General features: G+C 39.7%; 1 protein-coding gene across 23 annotated transcripts in view; it reads right to left on the bottom strand.

The window, feature by feature from the left end:
* The window catches only part of NRXN3 (neurexin 3), a 1019488-nt gene that overhangs the window by 744526 nt on the left and 256698 nt on the right, over positions 1-18264 (bottom strand). For 22 of the 23 annotated variants that reach the window (XM_027672731.1, XM_027672716.1, XM_027672707.1 and 19 more), the window contains one exon: positions 1380-1681. In XM_027672731.1, the coding sequence (XP_027528532.1) occupies positions 1380-1681 (302 nt within the window). Of the gene's footprint in view, positions 1-1379; positions 1682-6115; positions 6209-18264 lie in introns of those variants that run through there. The other variant, XM_027672818.1, reaches the window with a different exon arrangement.

The following is an 18264-nucleotide window of genomic DNA, read 5'->3' as shown; positions in this document are numbered from 1 at the left end:
AAATATTGAAAAGAAAGATATGAAATCCCCATAACAGATAAATTATCCACTGACATCTGCTAGTAGAGACTGTTTCTGATCCCTGGCGCTGATTATCCTATACTCACAGACACATTTGATCTTAGCTACTGTAAAATGTTACCACAAAAGCTGCTTTCACAGCAAATTATATTGTATAAACTTATATAAAGCCATTAAGGGTTGTGCTAATATTCACATTAATGAGGAAATAAATAGGTCATATTTTATTCACAAATTGATTTTAAAATCTTAGTTTACAAGCTATTTTTTGCTGCCTCTACCAGTGAGCAAGACACCAAATAGCTCCTATTCAGAGTGTAAACCTCATTTATCATGCAGCGGATGGGCCTTAGTGACTTGATATATTTACCAGCTTTCAGAGCAAGGTTATTTAATTTTATCTTATCTATTTATGTATGAATTTATATTTCATGAGAAAGGCTTTGGGATCTTAGGACTAGCCTACTACCAAATACGTCACCTGATACAGTTGTCTGCTTGGAAAAGCAGCATGTAGATGTGTAAAATTACACTGGTAAAATCAGAAAAACTTTTCCAAAGTGGAATTGTAGGATGCTGGATTGATCTGGGTTTGCTTGGGTTTTTTGATCCTTCCACTTTTCCAGTCCTCACAGCCAACAGAAGAGTCTCATAGGCAGAGACACAAGAAATAAGGTAAAATCTCATTATAGAAAGAAGAGGAAAAAAATCAAAAAGAAGAAAAGAAGAACAGAGAATCAAGAAGACTCAGAGAGACTCCAGCCAATTAATTCCAAAGCTATAAAGTTAAATTAATTACACACATATCCACCAGCCTGCACACCTGCACACTCACATGCACACACAAAAGAAAAAGGAAAAGAAAAACAAAAGACTTCCAGAATTAGAATTGTGACATCACAGCAATGGTTAAACCAATTAACAAAACTGAAAGAAAAAGGAGAGAGGTGTAGAGCATTGGCTGTTGGAAAAAGGCTCTGTTCCCACAGTAATTAAATACAACAAGAATATTACTGATAAGATTGAATCATAATTAAGGAAATAATAAAATAAAAAAGGGAGAACAGAAAAAGAAAAAAGGAAAAGGGAGATGAAAGTAAAGTTATGTCACAAGTTTTTATTATTAAATCAAAAAAACACAGAAAATTAATGAAGTGGAAATGAAGATATTGCAGCAGGGATAAATTCCCGTCAACTAATGTTTTTTCACTGTCCTCTAGGTACCAAGATCTAGAATAGGTGGAGAAACTCTAGCAATTCCACTGAGCTTCCTCATTTCTCCAACACTCTCTCCCATCTGCCTGTCCCAATAAAACAAAACAAAATTCTCCCCAGCATTTTCTCCCGTTCACCATTACCTGCCGCAGGTTGCGTGTCACTTTAACGTCGTGCCACGCGTTGTCATTGAACTTGCCATTGACCGGCTCCACAATGGCCTCAAAGGCCCCAGACCCCAGGTTAATGACCAACGAGACCGCACCGTCTTTCAGGGCCAGGTTGACATAATCCGCTGACTTGCCGGTGTGCAGAATGAGCCCGTTGCGTTGCCATGTCTTGAAGGAGAGAGTGATCTCATCGCTGCTGCTCTGGATGGGGTTCTGCGACAGGTCATAGCAAAGGTATTCGGAACCACGGAAAGTGGCCATATTCTCATCTCGCGCTGGAAAGGAAGGGGAAAAAAAACCTATTCAGCAGTCAGCCAAGAAGAGATTTAAGGTTGTCCTGAAATTTCTAAGCAATCCCACAGCACTGTTTACTGTACAGCTATATATCTTGGCATGCTAATGACTGTACAGATCCTTTTCTAATATGACTATCAAGAGAATTAACTTCAGGGTCCTCAGTACTGACAAATTTCAGTGCTGTGTTTTCAGTTTCACTGCAGCACTGTCACCATAGGGACCATTCAACAGTATGCAGTGAAGTCTAGGAAAAACATTTAAGGACTGCTGTAAGGCACTTCACATCCTTTTTGGCAGAACAATGGAAAGCTCTACTATTCTCAACAGGACCACCACATATGTGTCGTTTAAAAAGCCCTCACCGTTTCCCAAAAATCAGCATTTAGATTCAGCACTAATGCCATCTGAACTTATTTTAACCCATATGACAGTCAATTTAAGAGAGACATCAGAATATAATCCTGACGGAGCTGCCCTTTTTTTCAGCTGAATGAGAGACCAAGCAGGCAAGAAAGCCACATGAAGTGTCCTATAGATTCCTTCTCCAACAGTATGAGGGAAGTCCACATAAAACATTTTGTCCACAGATGTAGGTAATGTTGCTGGTAAACACATCTGAGAACTTTGCCTGTCTGATCACCTTGTCCAGGAAATCTGTAGTAGACAAGCACATCTTCATACAGCAAAAACAAACACGGGGGGATTATTCACAGCACATGATGTAAAATATTTCCTCATTAGGAAAAAAAATCTCCTATGTACAGTAAGGAAAGCCAGTACACTAAGTTCTTAGCAACTGGAGGCAGCATTTGAATATCATAAAAATCCTTTGTGTGAACTAGAAGTCTGCTTCCCAGTACCTAGTGTTCCAGTCCTTCAAAGCCAGTTCTGCTGCCATATTGCACTTATGTGACTTGAGCCAGCTGCATACCCTGGTTTTGTCCGGTGGAAGAAGTGTAAGACAGTGATAGGAAAGCTTGCAGGAGGGCTGTCTGTAGCCTATTCCTACCAGTGCCATCTGGGGAAAAAGGGTCCCCCCACTCAGTAACACAGCACCTTCCTGACTCCCAGCTGGGAAAGCAAGTCTGAGCAGTAGATAGTAGAAGCAGTCAAGCTATCATTGCTTAGAAGTTACTGCATAAGGCAAGGGCTAGTCCTATTTCCATTGACATTAACAGTATTTTTTTGTTTCATTTTGTCTCATTTAGTAATCCTAATACAGATGAGACAGAATTTATTAGTACAAGACTGAAAGGAAAATACTTGCTGTCACAGCCATTCTTGGAAAATAACTACACAGTAAAATCTATGCCCTCCCAGCATAAAACAATGGTGACAAAACAGTACAGTGTTGCATCTTGTACATATATCATTGTCAAGTGATAAGTCTGCTTTAAGCAGAGACTTCTGCGGCAGTATGTGTGTTTGTACTTAAGTAAGCAGACCGTGTGTCTATATACTCCTGCAAGCAAACAGGAGCCAAATTACTCCATGCAGCAATACATGCGGGAGCCAAGTGGCTCAAAAGCAGCTTTTCAGAAGAAGACCTGAGGGTCCCAGCACACAAGTTGAGCACAAGTCAGCGGCACTTGCCCTTTCAGCAAAGGCCAGATGCATCTGTGGCTGTATTAACAAGAATCAGCCAGCAGGCCGAGGGAAGTGATTCTTCCCCAGTGGACACTTATGAGATCACATTAGGACTGCTCTGTCCAGTACTGAGCTCCTTCATATAAAAATGGCTTCAGCATACTGGAGTGAGTCCAGCAAAGAGCTGCCAACACACTCAAGGCACTGAGGTAGGTGAGGTGTATGGAGAACCTGAGAGAACTGTGTTTGTTCTGCTTCAAGGAGAGACAACTCAAGGGAAATGTTACTGTTCTCTGCAATGACTTAATGGGAGATCATAGAGAAGACAGGGCCAAACTCTTTTCAGAGGTCTGCAGAAGAAGGATGAGAAGCAACAGATACAGCTGAATACAAGAAATTCTCATTCTATACAGAGGAATGTTTCATCTTGAGGATTGTCAAACACTAGGAAGGGCCCAGAGAGACTGTGAAATCTCCATCTTTAGAAATATTAAAAACTTGACTAGGCACAGTCCTGAGCCGCCTGCTCTAACTGGACCGTCTCTGAGCTAGTGGTTGGACTACAGTCTCCAGATGTCCCTTCCAAATTCTTTGGTTCTGTGATTCTATTCTGAATACATTTAACTACCAGCAAGAAGTGGTGAATGTTTGTGTCGGTGTTAAACCAGCCTAAGCACAAAGGGCTGCTATTGATTGCAGTTCTGGAAGTCAGAGCCAAGCACTTAACAACCCTTTCCAAATTTGATAATTCCCCTGCCTAGTCACTCCTGATCCATCAGAAGAGAATGTGTTACAATCAAGTTAGACACATGTTCCATGTACCTGTGGGAAATTCCCATCAAATAGCCAGTGAGGGCAGGAGTCAAACACAATCATTATGAGCCTTTTCCCCACAACTGTAGATGTACAAAGCACTGAATACACATTTGTTGTCTTTGGGAAGGGGGGCATGATGGGTTGATTGTTCACTCAGTACAAGAAATATTACTAGGGTTCATTTACCCTTTCTCAGTCACTTAGATGAAATCTTACTGATGTACTCAGTACAAAGGAGAAGGCCAAGCGTATATTAGAAATCTAAACAGTAATTTAGGATGACTACTGCATACTCATCAAAATAGAGCAGAGCAAATTCAAAGAGATATTAATCTGACTTGTACCACTGGTTTTAATATAAGGTGCCATCAACCCACCTCTGCATGCAACTACGTCATCTGCCTGTTCCCTCCAGTCATCTGCTGCTGACCCTTATTACAGTTGGGATTCTGCACCTTATCCATCTTTGTATCCTTCCTGTTCATGGGAGAATGTCATTTATTTCTGTTTCATATGTTGTTATGGGGATTTTTTTTTCCCTCTGTGGCTGCTTTGGACAGACATTCAAATTTGCAGATCACCACACACTGAAATCTCTCTGGGGTTCACTGGGCAATCCAAATTCATGCTGTTCAACACGTCTCATAAGCAGAACTCCCAAGGTCAACACACTCTCTCTAAAACTCTGTTCCCCAAATCACTGATTCCTCAATGGTTTACCAGTGGCCATGTTGATGACTGGTTTACCAGCCTCATGAAAGGCTTCAGCGGTCAGAGCTTAAGCTGTGCCCTGAAGAGCTTCACTGCATATTTCTCCAAGCTACTACACAGTAGCCTGTGTCAGGCCACATGAAAGGCTTTTTACCAAGCATGGCTTCTCCATACTGTCCAAACTGTTAGGATGCTCTGACATACATGATAGCTATGACCAAAAAGCACATGAAAATTACCAGAGGGCATGGAGGGGGAAAAGGGATATAGGTTCTCTACACAATGAATGAGGACAAAAAAGCCCTGAGTAGGCTGCAGGTCTCACAGTATTTCTGTATGCTTTCAGGCACAGTCTGGTGATGCCTGGAAGACCAGAGAGCAGTGAAACACTTGTTATTTGTTAGCTCATAACCCTCGTGCTGTACATTTTTGAAGGTTCCACAAATAGCACTGTGATATTTAGGGCTTCTATATTCCTTAAACAGTGGTAGTGTACCAAAGAGCTCCTGCACAGCAACACTGCTAACCCAGAAAAGACAAACTCAAGGCCCAATTCAAAGTCAACAGGAATCCTTGGTTTATGTTACATGAAGCAACAGATCAAACCTTGATTTTTCTGTGATGTGAAACCCTGTATATAGTAGGTGGTGTTTACTGGAATTGATGATCTAGTTGTTCAAGTGTGACAATGCAACTGCATGAAATAACATTTACTTAAAACCAAATTTAGGATATGTTTGAAAACTATTGATTTATGCATCATTTGCAAGATTTCATTTTTAACTTAGTTAATACTAAACAGATTTGCAAAAATCAGAATTGGAAAGCAGGTTAGCACATGTAAACAATCAAATATTCCATTTCACTTGTTAATATTAATCTAAGCCCATTATTTGCTTCCTAACTCTTTCACATAACTAAATTCCCTGCAGTAGGTGGGATTTTCAAAGATCCAAGACCTGTGAAAAATTCCACATTCAGACTTAAACCCTTGACATATTCAAGACTCATAGAAATCACCAGAATAGAAGCAAAACCCAGAATCTTCAAACTGACTTACACAGACCTTTTCCTTGAAAGAATGGAGATACCCATCACTTCATGCGGTAAAATGTTACCCTTTTCTGACCAACTGCTAGCAGACACACCTACCATATTAAGCAGTTACCATAACCACCCCACTGCAAAGCCACTTTTGCAAGTCTCAAACCCATACCTGTTCAAATTCCCTAAACAATCATCAGTACCTACTCCAGGTTGATAGCAAGAACAGAAACAAAAGCACTGCAAATAAGTACCTAAGCCAAGTTCCTGGCTCTTCTCATCCCTGTTGAAACCCCAGAGCTTGCTGAGTCTCAGGTTCCCAGGAGAGGTAAAGACTGGGGATCTTTCCATATTTTGTATAGCTATACTGCTTGATCAGGAAAGCCAGATGGTAATCTTAGCTTCAGTTTTTATGTGCAATGCTGTTGCTATGTGTTCCTGTCAGAGCTCTTCCTACAAAGGAGGACTCAAATATTCAGAATTCACGGCATCACTGGGAGGTAGGAAACCTTGACAGTTTGATTTATGTCTGAGGAAACCAACGCACCAACATTTTAATGGATTTATTCATGGCCACTGAGAAAAATCAATAGCAGACAAAGCATTTGAGTTCAGAAGCTCCTATCTCCCCATCCTGGGCTCATTCCACAGGTTCTCATACATTTGTGGAGGGATACCAAACTACTATTTTTCTCCAGTCCTGCCAGGAAGTCAACCTAGCTAAGATGTGGAGCAAAGCAGCCTCCAAAGTTCTGAATGATGCCTGAAAATAAATACTTCATGATTGTGAAGTTAAAAACAGGAAACTCTAGAAGCACTAATTCTGCCAGGGGCATGAAATTTAATACTCAACAAAAGCAGCATCTCGTGTAACGGGATTTTTGGCCTCAAACACAATTAAGAAATATTTAGAAAAATATAAAATGGGCAGTGACTTTCCTGAAGTCTCCTGAAGAAAACTTCAAGTAGCTCTCCTAAAACCAAGGGTCAGCTGCTCACCTTCTCACCTTGTATCAAAACCCCACTACATTACAGGTGTACTCTGAGGCTCTTCCTATCTTACTGGGGTTTGGTTTACAGGCAACATCAGAAAATGTCTTCTGCTAGTGAACAAAGCAAACTCTCTGCACTGCTTCAAAATTAATAACCACTCCATTGGTCAGTGAGATTTACTTTACCTGAGGGGTTTGCTGTGCTTTGCATAGAAGAGCTGGTGCTGTCTGATAATCCAGGAATGGTTTAACACTGCCATGCATCAGGCTTCTGCCAAAGCAGTGTGCATTAATGATGTAGGTAGCAGAACAACCAGGTACTCCCTTGATGTTCTGCCAGACAGAAGTCAACAAGGAAAATAGTATTTACAGGAACCTTTTCTCCCTATCATTTATCAGGTCTCTAACTTTGGAAAATCCTACAGTTATACAACTTGTCTTAAGAATAAAATGCTTCCAAGGTTGGCCACTAACCACAGAATTGTTAACAAAATAGAGGACTATCACTAACCATGGCAGAAGGAAATGAAATAAAAAACAACCCAAAAACCATCAACCTCACTGTAAAACCAGGATATCTATGAAAAAATATCAATGTACTCAAAAGGTATTGTAGATAATTAAGTTAGTGCATTAAAAGATATGAGTGTTATAAAATACTGCTATGCAGAAAATCTACTTGCACAGAGGCAAAAAAAAGAAAAAAAAGAAAAGCCAGAAGGTCTCACTCTTGGCAATAGTACTGCTGGTTGAATAATGGACCCTTCTCACCTGAGGCCATGCTCATGGAATCAGTAGAGTATTACAGCACAGCTGTGAACGTACTGTGGCTCTGAACTTACGGCACTGGGGCATCAGTTGTGTTTTCAGTAGCATGACATTTAACACAAGGAAACTAATTTATTTCTGATGGGATGACTGGCTAACATCATGATCCCAACAAGAAATTGAACTGGGTGCTTCTGGGAAGAAATTTTGTGGTAATCTTCCTGTACTGCTGAAATTAACAGCTATTCCAGCTTGGTAACTATATAGCTGGATATGAATATGACTAAACATCTTTGTGCCAGTGGTATGTCTTTTCCTCCTTTCTACACTAATTCTTACACCATAAACAACAGACCTAAAGTTTTAAAATTCTAACTGAGCTGTAGGAAATTTTTTGACTGAATTCATAACAACGTCTGGAAAGAATAAATTCTACATATGAACCACATGAACTAAGCGGGAAATAGACTTAGAAGTTGTTCTAGACGATGAGCCACAAGAGATCAAGGCATCACCTCCCAAAGGATGGGGCAGCACTCCAGTCTGGGCAAACCTCCATGAACTCTACTAGGAGCTAATTCTGTTCTGGACAGAAGGGTTATCCTGGGAGTCATCTATAATAGCTATCATCCTCAACAACGTTATAGAACAATGAACAATTTATGTTTCAAGTCACTTTCACATGTATTTGATATTCCCTCAGAAGTTAGGGGAGGAGAAACTGTATGTCAAACATTGCATAAAATGAGCCCAGCAGCACCTCTGAAGGACAAGAAAGGTGAACAATTTTCATCACCCTCTGAAACAGTTGTCCAGTGACTGAATGCTGAAACCTTAATGAAAGCCCTCAGATGCAGTCAAAGCAGCTCACCCAGATTCATCTTATTAAAACAAAGCTGGATAGTTTAGTAAAAGTCAGGCTGTTATTTTAAAGACATGGTGACAGACTACAGTAATAGCTAAACAGCAGATTACTGCATCCTCCATTAAATTGTCGAAATCCTCGTGCTGCATTCCTCCTGTCTAGCCTTTGGACAGGAAAAATAATACATACAAATAGTTGATTTTTTTTCTAGTTTAATCATTCTTCGCACCACCTGATTGAATCAGTGACACCACTCATCAAACTCACTAATAAGATCCCATGCTTTCTCCCTCCCAAACACACTTTTGTGCTCTCAATAGTCAAAAGCAAACATTTGTCTGAAAAGTCTTACAGAGCTTATTTAGTTATTTAAATATATTAGAAATAGTGCACAAAACATTCACCAGTGCATGAAGCATCTTCCAAGCATTACCAACAGTGATACTGATATGTGGAAGCTTTGACAGACATATCACATCCTGCATTTATATTCCACAAACTGTAAAGTAAGAACATGTAAGTCATCTTAATGTCATAATGAGATGACTGAACTGATTGCATTGATAAAACCTTAGAAAAATAATATTACTTCAAACCTCAAGGAAATTATGGAAATAAATTTTCAGAAGAAAAAGAATTTTTGCTGTTGGAAAAAAATTGTCTGTAAAATCATAGAATGATGTTATAATGGACAAAATTAGGTACTCAGCTGAGTCCCACAGTAAAAAAAATAGTCTCCCAAATGCTTACTAACTTTAAACCATTCTGGGTAATGTTACATCGTTCAGAAATAGTGTCATTTATTGTTTCTTCAGGCATTCTGATTCTCACCTAATATGTAACTTGGAAGCAGAGAAGAATCAGCGCAATGATATCAGAAACAGTGTAGGTAAGAATTAATGCAAGACAACATCTCTCATCACGTTTAAGAGATGCAGAAAGTAACGTTAGCCCAGAAGCCCACAGCAGAGGTGAGCTGAACTCAACAGTCAGTGTTATTTCAGTGCCAAACTCAAATTTTCACGTAGTGTAGCTGCTCTAATCTTACACAAAAAGCTCTATCACTTCACCAGTAAGAGCAAAGGAAACATTAATATTACACCAGAGAACATCAAGTGCCTAGCATGAATCATGCCCTCTCTGCTGTTATCTGCTGCTTTACACGTTACCCTTTGAGTCTAAAGGAGAATGTTTGCTAAAAGGTCCTCAAATTTAAGCCCAGAAGAGATCAAGGAGACTTGGCAATACAATGAGTGTTCGGGAGGTTTTGTCAAACCTAACTAATCTATTATTTCCCTGTGCAGCAAAGCTGTTAATGAAAACAGGAAGAAGATCTGCTTTCCCTAAAGATATAGCACGAGAGCTCTGGAGCTGCATGTTCCACCTCTGTTTGCGGCTGCCTGTGTCCTTGAATGATGCTCTCTGGGCTGGTTCCAAGAAAGAAGAGGTTCTGACCCCTGGGATTGCAAACAGTGCCTAAGAGGTCCAGAACCAGCCCTGCAGAGTGACTTAGCTCACCTGATGAATTTGGACCACTACACAGCAAAGACTGAGAGCAAAGGGAAGGAAGAGGGATAACAGTGCCTTAATCTTTAACTCAAAAAAAGGAGAAATTTCCCCTAAGGCTCCTGATCCTCAAAACAGTTGACATGTACTAAATGTATAAAGCAGTTTCCATATATCACTTTCACATATGTGATAGAGCTAGTAGTCTGTTAGAAGCATGACTGCCTTAAATTTCTAGAGTATGCACCTATTAAATATAGAGTTGAAGTTCATATCATCTAAACAAAGAAATATTCACACAAATGAAAGCTATTTTGCCTCTCAACACTGGAAATCTCCTCTTCACTCAACAGTATATTGCTGTCCTTTAACAAAATCTCTTCTGAGACCAAAAAAAGTAAATCAGATACATCACAAAAAATCTCCTACTTTGTCCACATATTTAACACAGAGATTATTTAAACCTAAATTTATCAATAATACGATTCACAGATTCCTTACTGACTCTCTAAACCACATTTTCTGTCTTTTTCTAAAGGGAAACAGAAAACAAGTCTCTGGAGAATTTGTTCCAATATCACACAAAACAGCTGAAAAATGCAATCATAAAGACTTTTTTGCAAAACTGTTTTGATGATAAAAGTAGTAGTACTGCAATAATGAAAATTAATAAAAAAGATGACATATGTCTACAAAAGATTATAGCATTTGGTTGGCAACATAATTTTTTAAATTGCTCACCAGAATTATCTAAATGACAAACTAGAGATGTGGAAGTCAGAACACAAGCATTTTATCCTCAACTTTGCCACTGATTTACCATGCAACCTGAGGCACTTAATTAACCTCAGCTGTCTCCATCTGTACTACAAAGAGAACAAAAACATAGGTTAAGTCCTTGAGACCTACGGGAAAAGAACACCCTGTGAGTTTAATAAAACTTCTCTGCAAATCAAGAAATGTTCCATACTTGTGAGGAAAAGCTGCATGCCAATCCAGTGTATATGCAGTGCACAGTGTCCTAAGCATACTCCTCTCCACCTATTTTTCATTGTTTGCTAAATATGAACAACAGTACAGGTAACAAACACTGTACTGGTATCAGTGAGTGATGTTGCATTTTCTGCCAAAGAAACCATAAAATCCAGGTACTGGTCTGACTGTGGCACTGCGTACTTAGAGCTGTGATGTTATTTACGCCCTGATCAACTGGCCAAAGGGACTAAAAAAACAATCCTATGACAATGCCTTCCTTAATCCAAAATGAAATTTAACAACTTTGGTTTACATTTCCTTAAAAATGCATTTCTTAAAAAACTAGAGCTCAATTTTAAAATAAAAGCATGAAACATGTTTACTTGAAATGAAAGAAGCTGAATAAATCAATTTTAAAAATAATTTGCCTGAAAAAATTTGATATAGTCGTATAAATTCACAATTCGTTTTGGTTGGACAAAGTATATTTCTTTTCATTTCTCTGAACAATTTTTCTACTCTCCCAGCTCCAGAAGGTAGAGAAAAAGCAGGGTGTTGCTACTAATTCTGTCAAAAGATACTATTATGATGAGCTGGGCATATATATTCCTCACTGCTAAATATAGATGAGGGCAATTCTTAATGTAATTCTGCTGTACTTGCTTTTTCTTATGCTTTTATTTCACTCTGCATTTCTTATAGTTTTCTTATTTTCCTGGTACATCATTCTAAAACTTAAGGATGCCAGTCTCTGAACACACCACCCAGCAGAAATGTTTCCTTACAGTCTGAACATTCAGCAAAGTGCAAACTGACAAGAGAGGGAGAACATCACAGCACCATGAACATAAAATTCAAGATCTAACATATTCACCAGCTCTGCTCTCATATAGACCACCTCTATGGCTGGGTTGGTACAGCCCATCTGCCTCTCTTTCTAGAGCATATGTGAGAGAACAGGAGGGTAAGAGTGTGCAAACATACAGCTAAGCTCTCAATTCATCAGTTTATCTTATTTATCTTATTCTTAACCAAAAGTGCTATTGTTTTATACATACCATGTTTGGTTTTTTTTAAATGAAGCAACAAGCAACATTCATTCACCCCCTGAGAGATTTACTCTTCTTCAGCAGCAACCTATATCCAAGTTGTAATTCCCAGTTCCACATTATCCTTACCCTTCTAGCCTATTAAAAATCAGAAGTCAAACACCAAATATTAATCTGGATGCTAAGTATTTAGACCTGTTTATTACTGCATGCAGATTCAAGAGCACTAGCATTCAGCGAATGAAACAGGGTGCACTTGTGGCATTTTTGTTCCTTACCATACTGAAGACAAGGTCTTTCTTTCCTAAAATATTCTGACCTTAGTAAAGAGCCATAGAGCTGTAATAATAGGGAGAACAACATTAGGTAGCTATCACAGTCTTCCCTACATGTATGGTATGATTAGCCCTGGTAGGGGAAAAAAAAAAGAGGGACCATCAGTGGGAGCCTTCCAAGACTGACACAGGAATGAACAAAAATGATTTACACCAACACTGAGAGAAAGTTGAAAAGTGCATTCAGAACAAAAGCTCACAGAAGGAGCCCAATAGAAGGAGAAACTCCTGCTTCTGTTGAAGAGCAGTATTTTAGAGAACTGCTGTAAGAATGCAAGAAAGGAGCAGGAGAGAGAGAGAGGCAGCACTGCCAGAGGTGAACGTGTGCACTGCTGCGTACTCACGGGCCTGTGCTGGCAGCAGCCTTCCAGCAAGTGTCGCACTTGCTGCTGAGCAGGGAGCCCCTTGGGCATCCTTCCAGAGGAAAGTGGGAGTAGAAAAATAGTTACCGCTAATCACTGTAATAACACAATAATGATCCACAAAATTATCCTTTTCAATACCAGCGAGCGGTATTGAGAGCCATGCCCATGGGAAAGGGGAGATGCAAAAGAAGGTGAAAAGCAAAAGTGAGGTGGAAGAGAGACGAGAGCAGAGCAGAGCAGCACGTGAGGCTGGTATCACAGAGGTTACAGTAATGTCAGCTTCTCACAGCTTCTGTATTACTGGACAGTGTATTTGTGTAGAACCCCGGTACTGCCAGGATCACAAAATACACTGCCAAACACTACTGCTGCCCTTCATTTATGCTTGTTGTGAGAGATCATTAAAACCATTTATGGAAGTAGCAATATCCAAACCCAATTTGAAGCAGAACAATTCTTCTCAAAACAAAGCCACAGGCGAGAGATTGTTACAAGCTGGCAGAGCAGCTTTGACCAGTAATTATATAGGGGCAAAAATGTGTGCATTTGTATGCAATGAGAAACAGGCTAGGCTCCTGCTATGTCTGTACAGCAGCCAGGGCAGCGGACATGTATATGCAGTATAGGCAAGACAGTTGCACAGCATGTTTCTGTGTAAGGCAGACAAAGTGCATCTGAACAAACACAATATATACACATAAAGAGGAGGTGTGCCCTTTGTTACAGCATGAAATGAAGCAGGCCATTAGTGTGAAATCATTCACACATCTGAGGGCAGGAATGAAATGCATCTCCCTCATGTAACTTCAGAGCACCCACCCATAAGGACTTACACGCACACATATGTACACAGAAAAAATGAATGCATGTGTGTCTTGCCCAGGTGTAAATACTGAAGTGAATGCATGCAATCTCAGGGCATAAGCATAGACGTCCACGGTGCATGAGGATGTGAGCGTGGTAGAAGCATACCAAACTCCGGCACTGCGCACAGGAGCGAGAGGGAGGGTGTGCCAGTGTTTCTGGCGCATGCTCCAACTTCATCCTGGGCTTTTTCCCTTCCTGATTTAGTTTTTTTTCTGCGGCAGAGCAGACTCCATGTCTACAGGGAAGGTGCTTAATGAGTCAAATCCAATCTCTCGAACGCCTTATCAGTTGTGGACAGGCCTGTTTCTGACAGCTGACCTTTCCCACTGCACGCTGCTGAAAAACCCATACACCACAAACAATTAACACAATGCTGAAAACACAAAGCTGAAGGAAGACTGTAGATCGTTACAGACAGCACTACATCAGAAGGAAGAGAGTGATGCACATAAAAATGACAGAAAGCATCTTTACAAGGGTTTCAGTCCACCTTATTTTGCCATGCACACATGCTTTATTACCATCTTTACAGCTTGGCCATAGCAAAGCTATGTGCAAAAATAAGGCCCATGCAAAATAAGAGAGGAAAGCACAGAGAACAGGGAACCTTCTTGAGAGGTATATCATGACATTAAGCCCATGCACAAATAAATACATGTCTCAATAAATATATGCAAAGCTGATAGAAAGAGCTAAGTTCCTTACTAGAAAACAAAAGCATGCAGAGCAGAGGAGATGATGAAAAGTATCAGCCTGCCTTCCTATACCTCTGCTGTTGTGGAACTAGCTTTGAAGGGAACATATTAATACATTTGCTAAAAAAAATAAACTGAATGTGCCTCAGCTAGAAACATCAAAAATAATATAACCTATCAAGTAGTCCATTCTAAATAAGACAAGGAGGACCATCCCATGAAGAGTGCAACTCCAGTTCCAAGTAAGCAGGAGACTGCTTCTCTTGGGAGGCACAAACACCTAAAGTGGACAGTCTAGGTACTTGTCCAAGGGATTTGCTGCCCAGGAAAGGCTCAGAGAAAATCTGCATGTTCTCAGCTCTGCTGCCACCTCAGCATCAGACTTGGGCAAACCATACACATTAAATTTTATGAAATGTCATTTCACTATCACAATTTTCTACAATAGCTACATGCGACCAGCATGCTTGAAGATCAAGACTAACATATCTGAGATTTCAAGAGCAGATCCTAGGCACACAGGATTCACATGCCAATTTGAAAAAGTAGACGCCCATCTTTTGTGCAGTAGTCTCCCTGTATGTGCAAAAGAGCATGGCCTACCATTATCAAATGTTTTGGGTTTTTTACTATTACAGCATTGCAATAGAAGAGATGCTAAAAGGGACATGCTCTTTGATTTTAATAATTCCTTGCATGTTCAAAATAGGAGCTAGATGACACTGAGGAAAGTTCACAGAATAAAAGTTTGCCAGAAGCTTCACAGAAGTCATCTGGACACAGCATCTAATTCATCTAGACACTTGTAAACTAAGATATTAGACACCTGAAAACTAAGCGTGCTTTTGAAGATTTTGCATGCAACCCAGACAGGACTGACATAGGAGTGGGTTAAAAGGTACGGAAAGTTATCTAAGGTCAAAGAGTGGCAGAAGCTTAATAGCAGTGCAATAAAAGTTCCAGTTTCGCATCTCTATCTGGTAGCAGTGCTAATGAAAAGAAAAGGTATTTACACAAAAGTATTCCAGCTAATCACAGGAAGTATATAAATCTCTTCAAACCTCAACAAATAATGAAAAAAAAATTAAAAATAAATATTCACCATGGTGGAGGTTTTTTCTATTTAAGTGAAAAAATTATAGTGATTGTAATTCTTTCTTAGCTATTCCCATGTGGTCTTTCAATATATACATATTATATGCATTTATTTCAATGCAATAAAAATTGACGCTTAGTATATATGGCAATTATCTTTACTTATCAGCTCATCTGTTCTCATAAATTTCTGAAATTATCTATGCTATTTGGAATAACAGATAACAGCTATTCTATCAGTTCATTCAAAATTAGTAACTTCATATCATCAACGAAATAACTTTCATATCTTGATGTGACAGTACCAAAAATTAGCCCACCTGCTTTCATTAGTTCAAGCTACTGGGTAGCACAATCTTATTAAAGACTTGTACAAGTTATCAAGATTGGATATCAACCAAAAACAATAAAAAACAACAGTCAAACCGGTGCTACTCTTCAGTACTATAAGCCAAACTCTGAACTCACTGGCCTTGATAAAAATAAGGAGCAATTTTATGGCAATCAGTGAAGGCATACTGCTGGATGTAAGACAGCGATCACGCTGGTATCTGTGTTCACGTTATTTTTCCTAAGCCTGTTGCTAGAAGGTCAGAACTGATGTAATTCTTACTCTTACAAGCAAAGCCCAACTGCTATAAAAATTACTTTCCAAATCTCTCTGCAGGAAATCTGACATTGCCCTTGTGCTACAACTAGCACTGAAAAACTTGTTTCTCTTTCAGTTCAAAAAGGTGCTGCCATTATTTTCCTGGAGATGAGTTCACCCTAGAGGATCTTGATTTCTGTGGTTTTGATGTTTGGGACTTGGTTTCTTTTTTAATAGCAAAGACTCTTATTTTAAGCTAAACACCAGGAGTATTTGTATATTTTATATATATTTTCCAACTCCTGTTTTACTGAAGTGTTGTCACTCTTCTCCCCACACATTAACAACTCCATTAACTCACCACCACTGAGGTCTTGTCATTTTCGAACTGAAAATTGGTCAGAGGTTTTGGGAAGGAGGGATGGCAGTTTTGGTCAAGACCCATAGGGCAAACCCTTGTGTATTCTTGTACGTGGCCAGCATGAAGGATCGTTGAAGCCCCTGCTGTGTGAAAAGCATCACTATATTTTTAAAATACGAGACACTTCTGAAAATTGACTCTGCCAATTTGTAACCTCTCAAGCTGCAGAGATACCAGCAGAAAAAAAGGTTAGTGCTGACCTCAGTATTTCATAGCATCTAGTAGAACAAGATGTTGGCATCTAAGATTCTGTTTCTCAGTGAAGGTAAATTAAGAACTCATTTTCAAGCTCCTACAAGAACTGTAGCAACTCCATTAAGTACCTTTAGTTCTTTGTGGTTCTAGTGTGGATTATACATATGTGCTGAAATTGCGTCATCTGGCAGAACTGAGGCTGTTCAGCCCCAAAAGACAGAAATGATCCTTGACAGGAACTGTAACTGTCCACCAGGTACAACTTCTGATAGTCATGCAAGCACCACTCAGAACAGGCTGTGATGAAGGACATGGGCAGCATGGCCAGTCCTGCTGATCCTTCAAGGTGTTGCAGCCCTGCAGGCTTATGAACCTCCAGACTCCACCTGTGTCTGCTTTTACACCTTCTTAAAACAGAGAAATTCCTACAACCAATAGATAGATCTCTCTCTAGAAGAGACTGTATCTTGTGTCTACAGCTCTGCATCAACATTCCATAACCATTGAGGACTAAAATGCAGTTGGGACACAATCTTTCTTAGCTGCAGGGGGAGTTTTAAAGGGGAAGAATGACATAATAGCAATGAGAGACTTGGCTTTAGCGCATTCAGGACTGACTGAGAGCCTGGACACTCATGTTTTTGTGCACCAGGCAAGCATGTAGCATACTTCCCATCAACTACTTCATGGCAGCTGCCCACATGCATCACCTTGCCCTTCAGAAACCACAAGGCAGCTCACAACTCAAACTAGGGTAGTGAATACACTAGGTTACCTTCCTTTCCATCAGAATTAAAAAGTGTACACGTGTTTGGTTTTGAATAGGTAAATTCAAAATCTAGCTTGCTTTAGAGTGATTTGCTATTATGGTAATAGTCTAAGTCACTTACCTTCCTTTCAGCATCACCCACTTGCTATTATTTTAAATTCTTTCAGCATTTGCATTTTTCATTAAACTGTTCTCAGACTCTTCCCAAGCTCCCTGGGTAGCGCTAGAGATGAACGCACCATTTCCTGGGTTGAATTTCAAATGTCAATGGCTCCAGCCCTCCTTCACACCCTTGGCTGCATCTTTTGTGAATCACTAACTCATAAACACAATCCATAACCTGTAACATCTGAGTTTATAAATTATTTCCCCACTGCTGCATCTGCCTGCATGAGCTGTTAAGCTTCCACTGGGATCGACATACACCTCTGATAAAGGAATGTTTGTTTGCTAACTGTTTCATATTGATGTGCTTACACTGAACACCAGCACAGAGGGAGAGGTAATAACGGATTAGGGACCAGTTCAAGCAGGTTATTTTTATAACACTTATAATATGCATGTGATTACAAACCAACTTCATCGCTTATTTCAATGGGCTGAATTACAAGAGAAAGAACTTTTTTTTTTTTAACCAACTGGCATTACACCATAGCAATCAGCTTTAAAGACAGATACATTGGAAATAATTCATACTTGATATTCCTGCTTGCTTCTAAGTAAGTCAAAATGCCCATATAGAGTGAACCATAAAAGCCCAGCTTATGAAATCAACAGATGACAACAACATAGTGGTCAATTCAATTGATATTAGAGCATCAACCTCACTGCAGATTTTGCCAACCAATTTATTAGATCTTACTAACAGTCTGCTGGAGGTCTCTAACTTTGCTTTCTACTCACTAGCATTCCTGTGA

This window comes from Neopelma chrysocephalum, unplaced genomic scaffold, assembly GCF_003984885.1.
Source record: "Neopelma chrysocephalum unplaced genomic scaffold, ASM398488v2 Primary Assembly neopelma1_24, whole genome shotgun sequence".
Lineage (NCBI taxonomy): Eukaryota > Metazoa > Chordata > Aves > Passeriformes > Pipridae > Neopelma > Neopelma chrysocephalum.
This window is presented reverse-complemented; position numbering and strand designations above follow the sequence as displayed.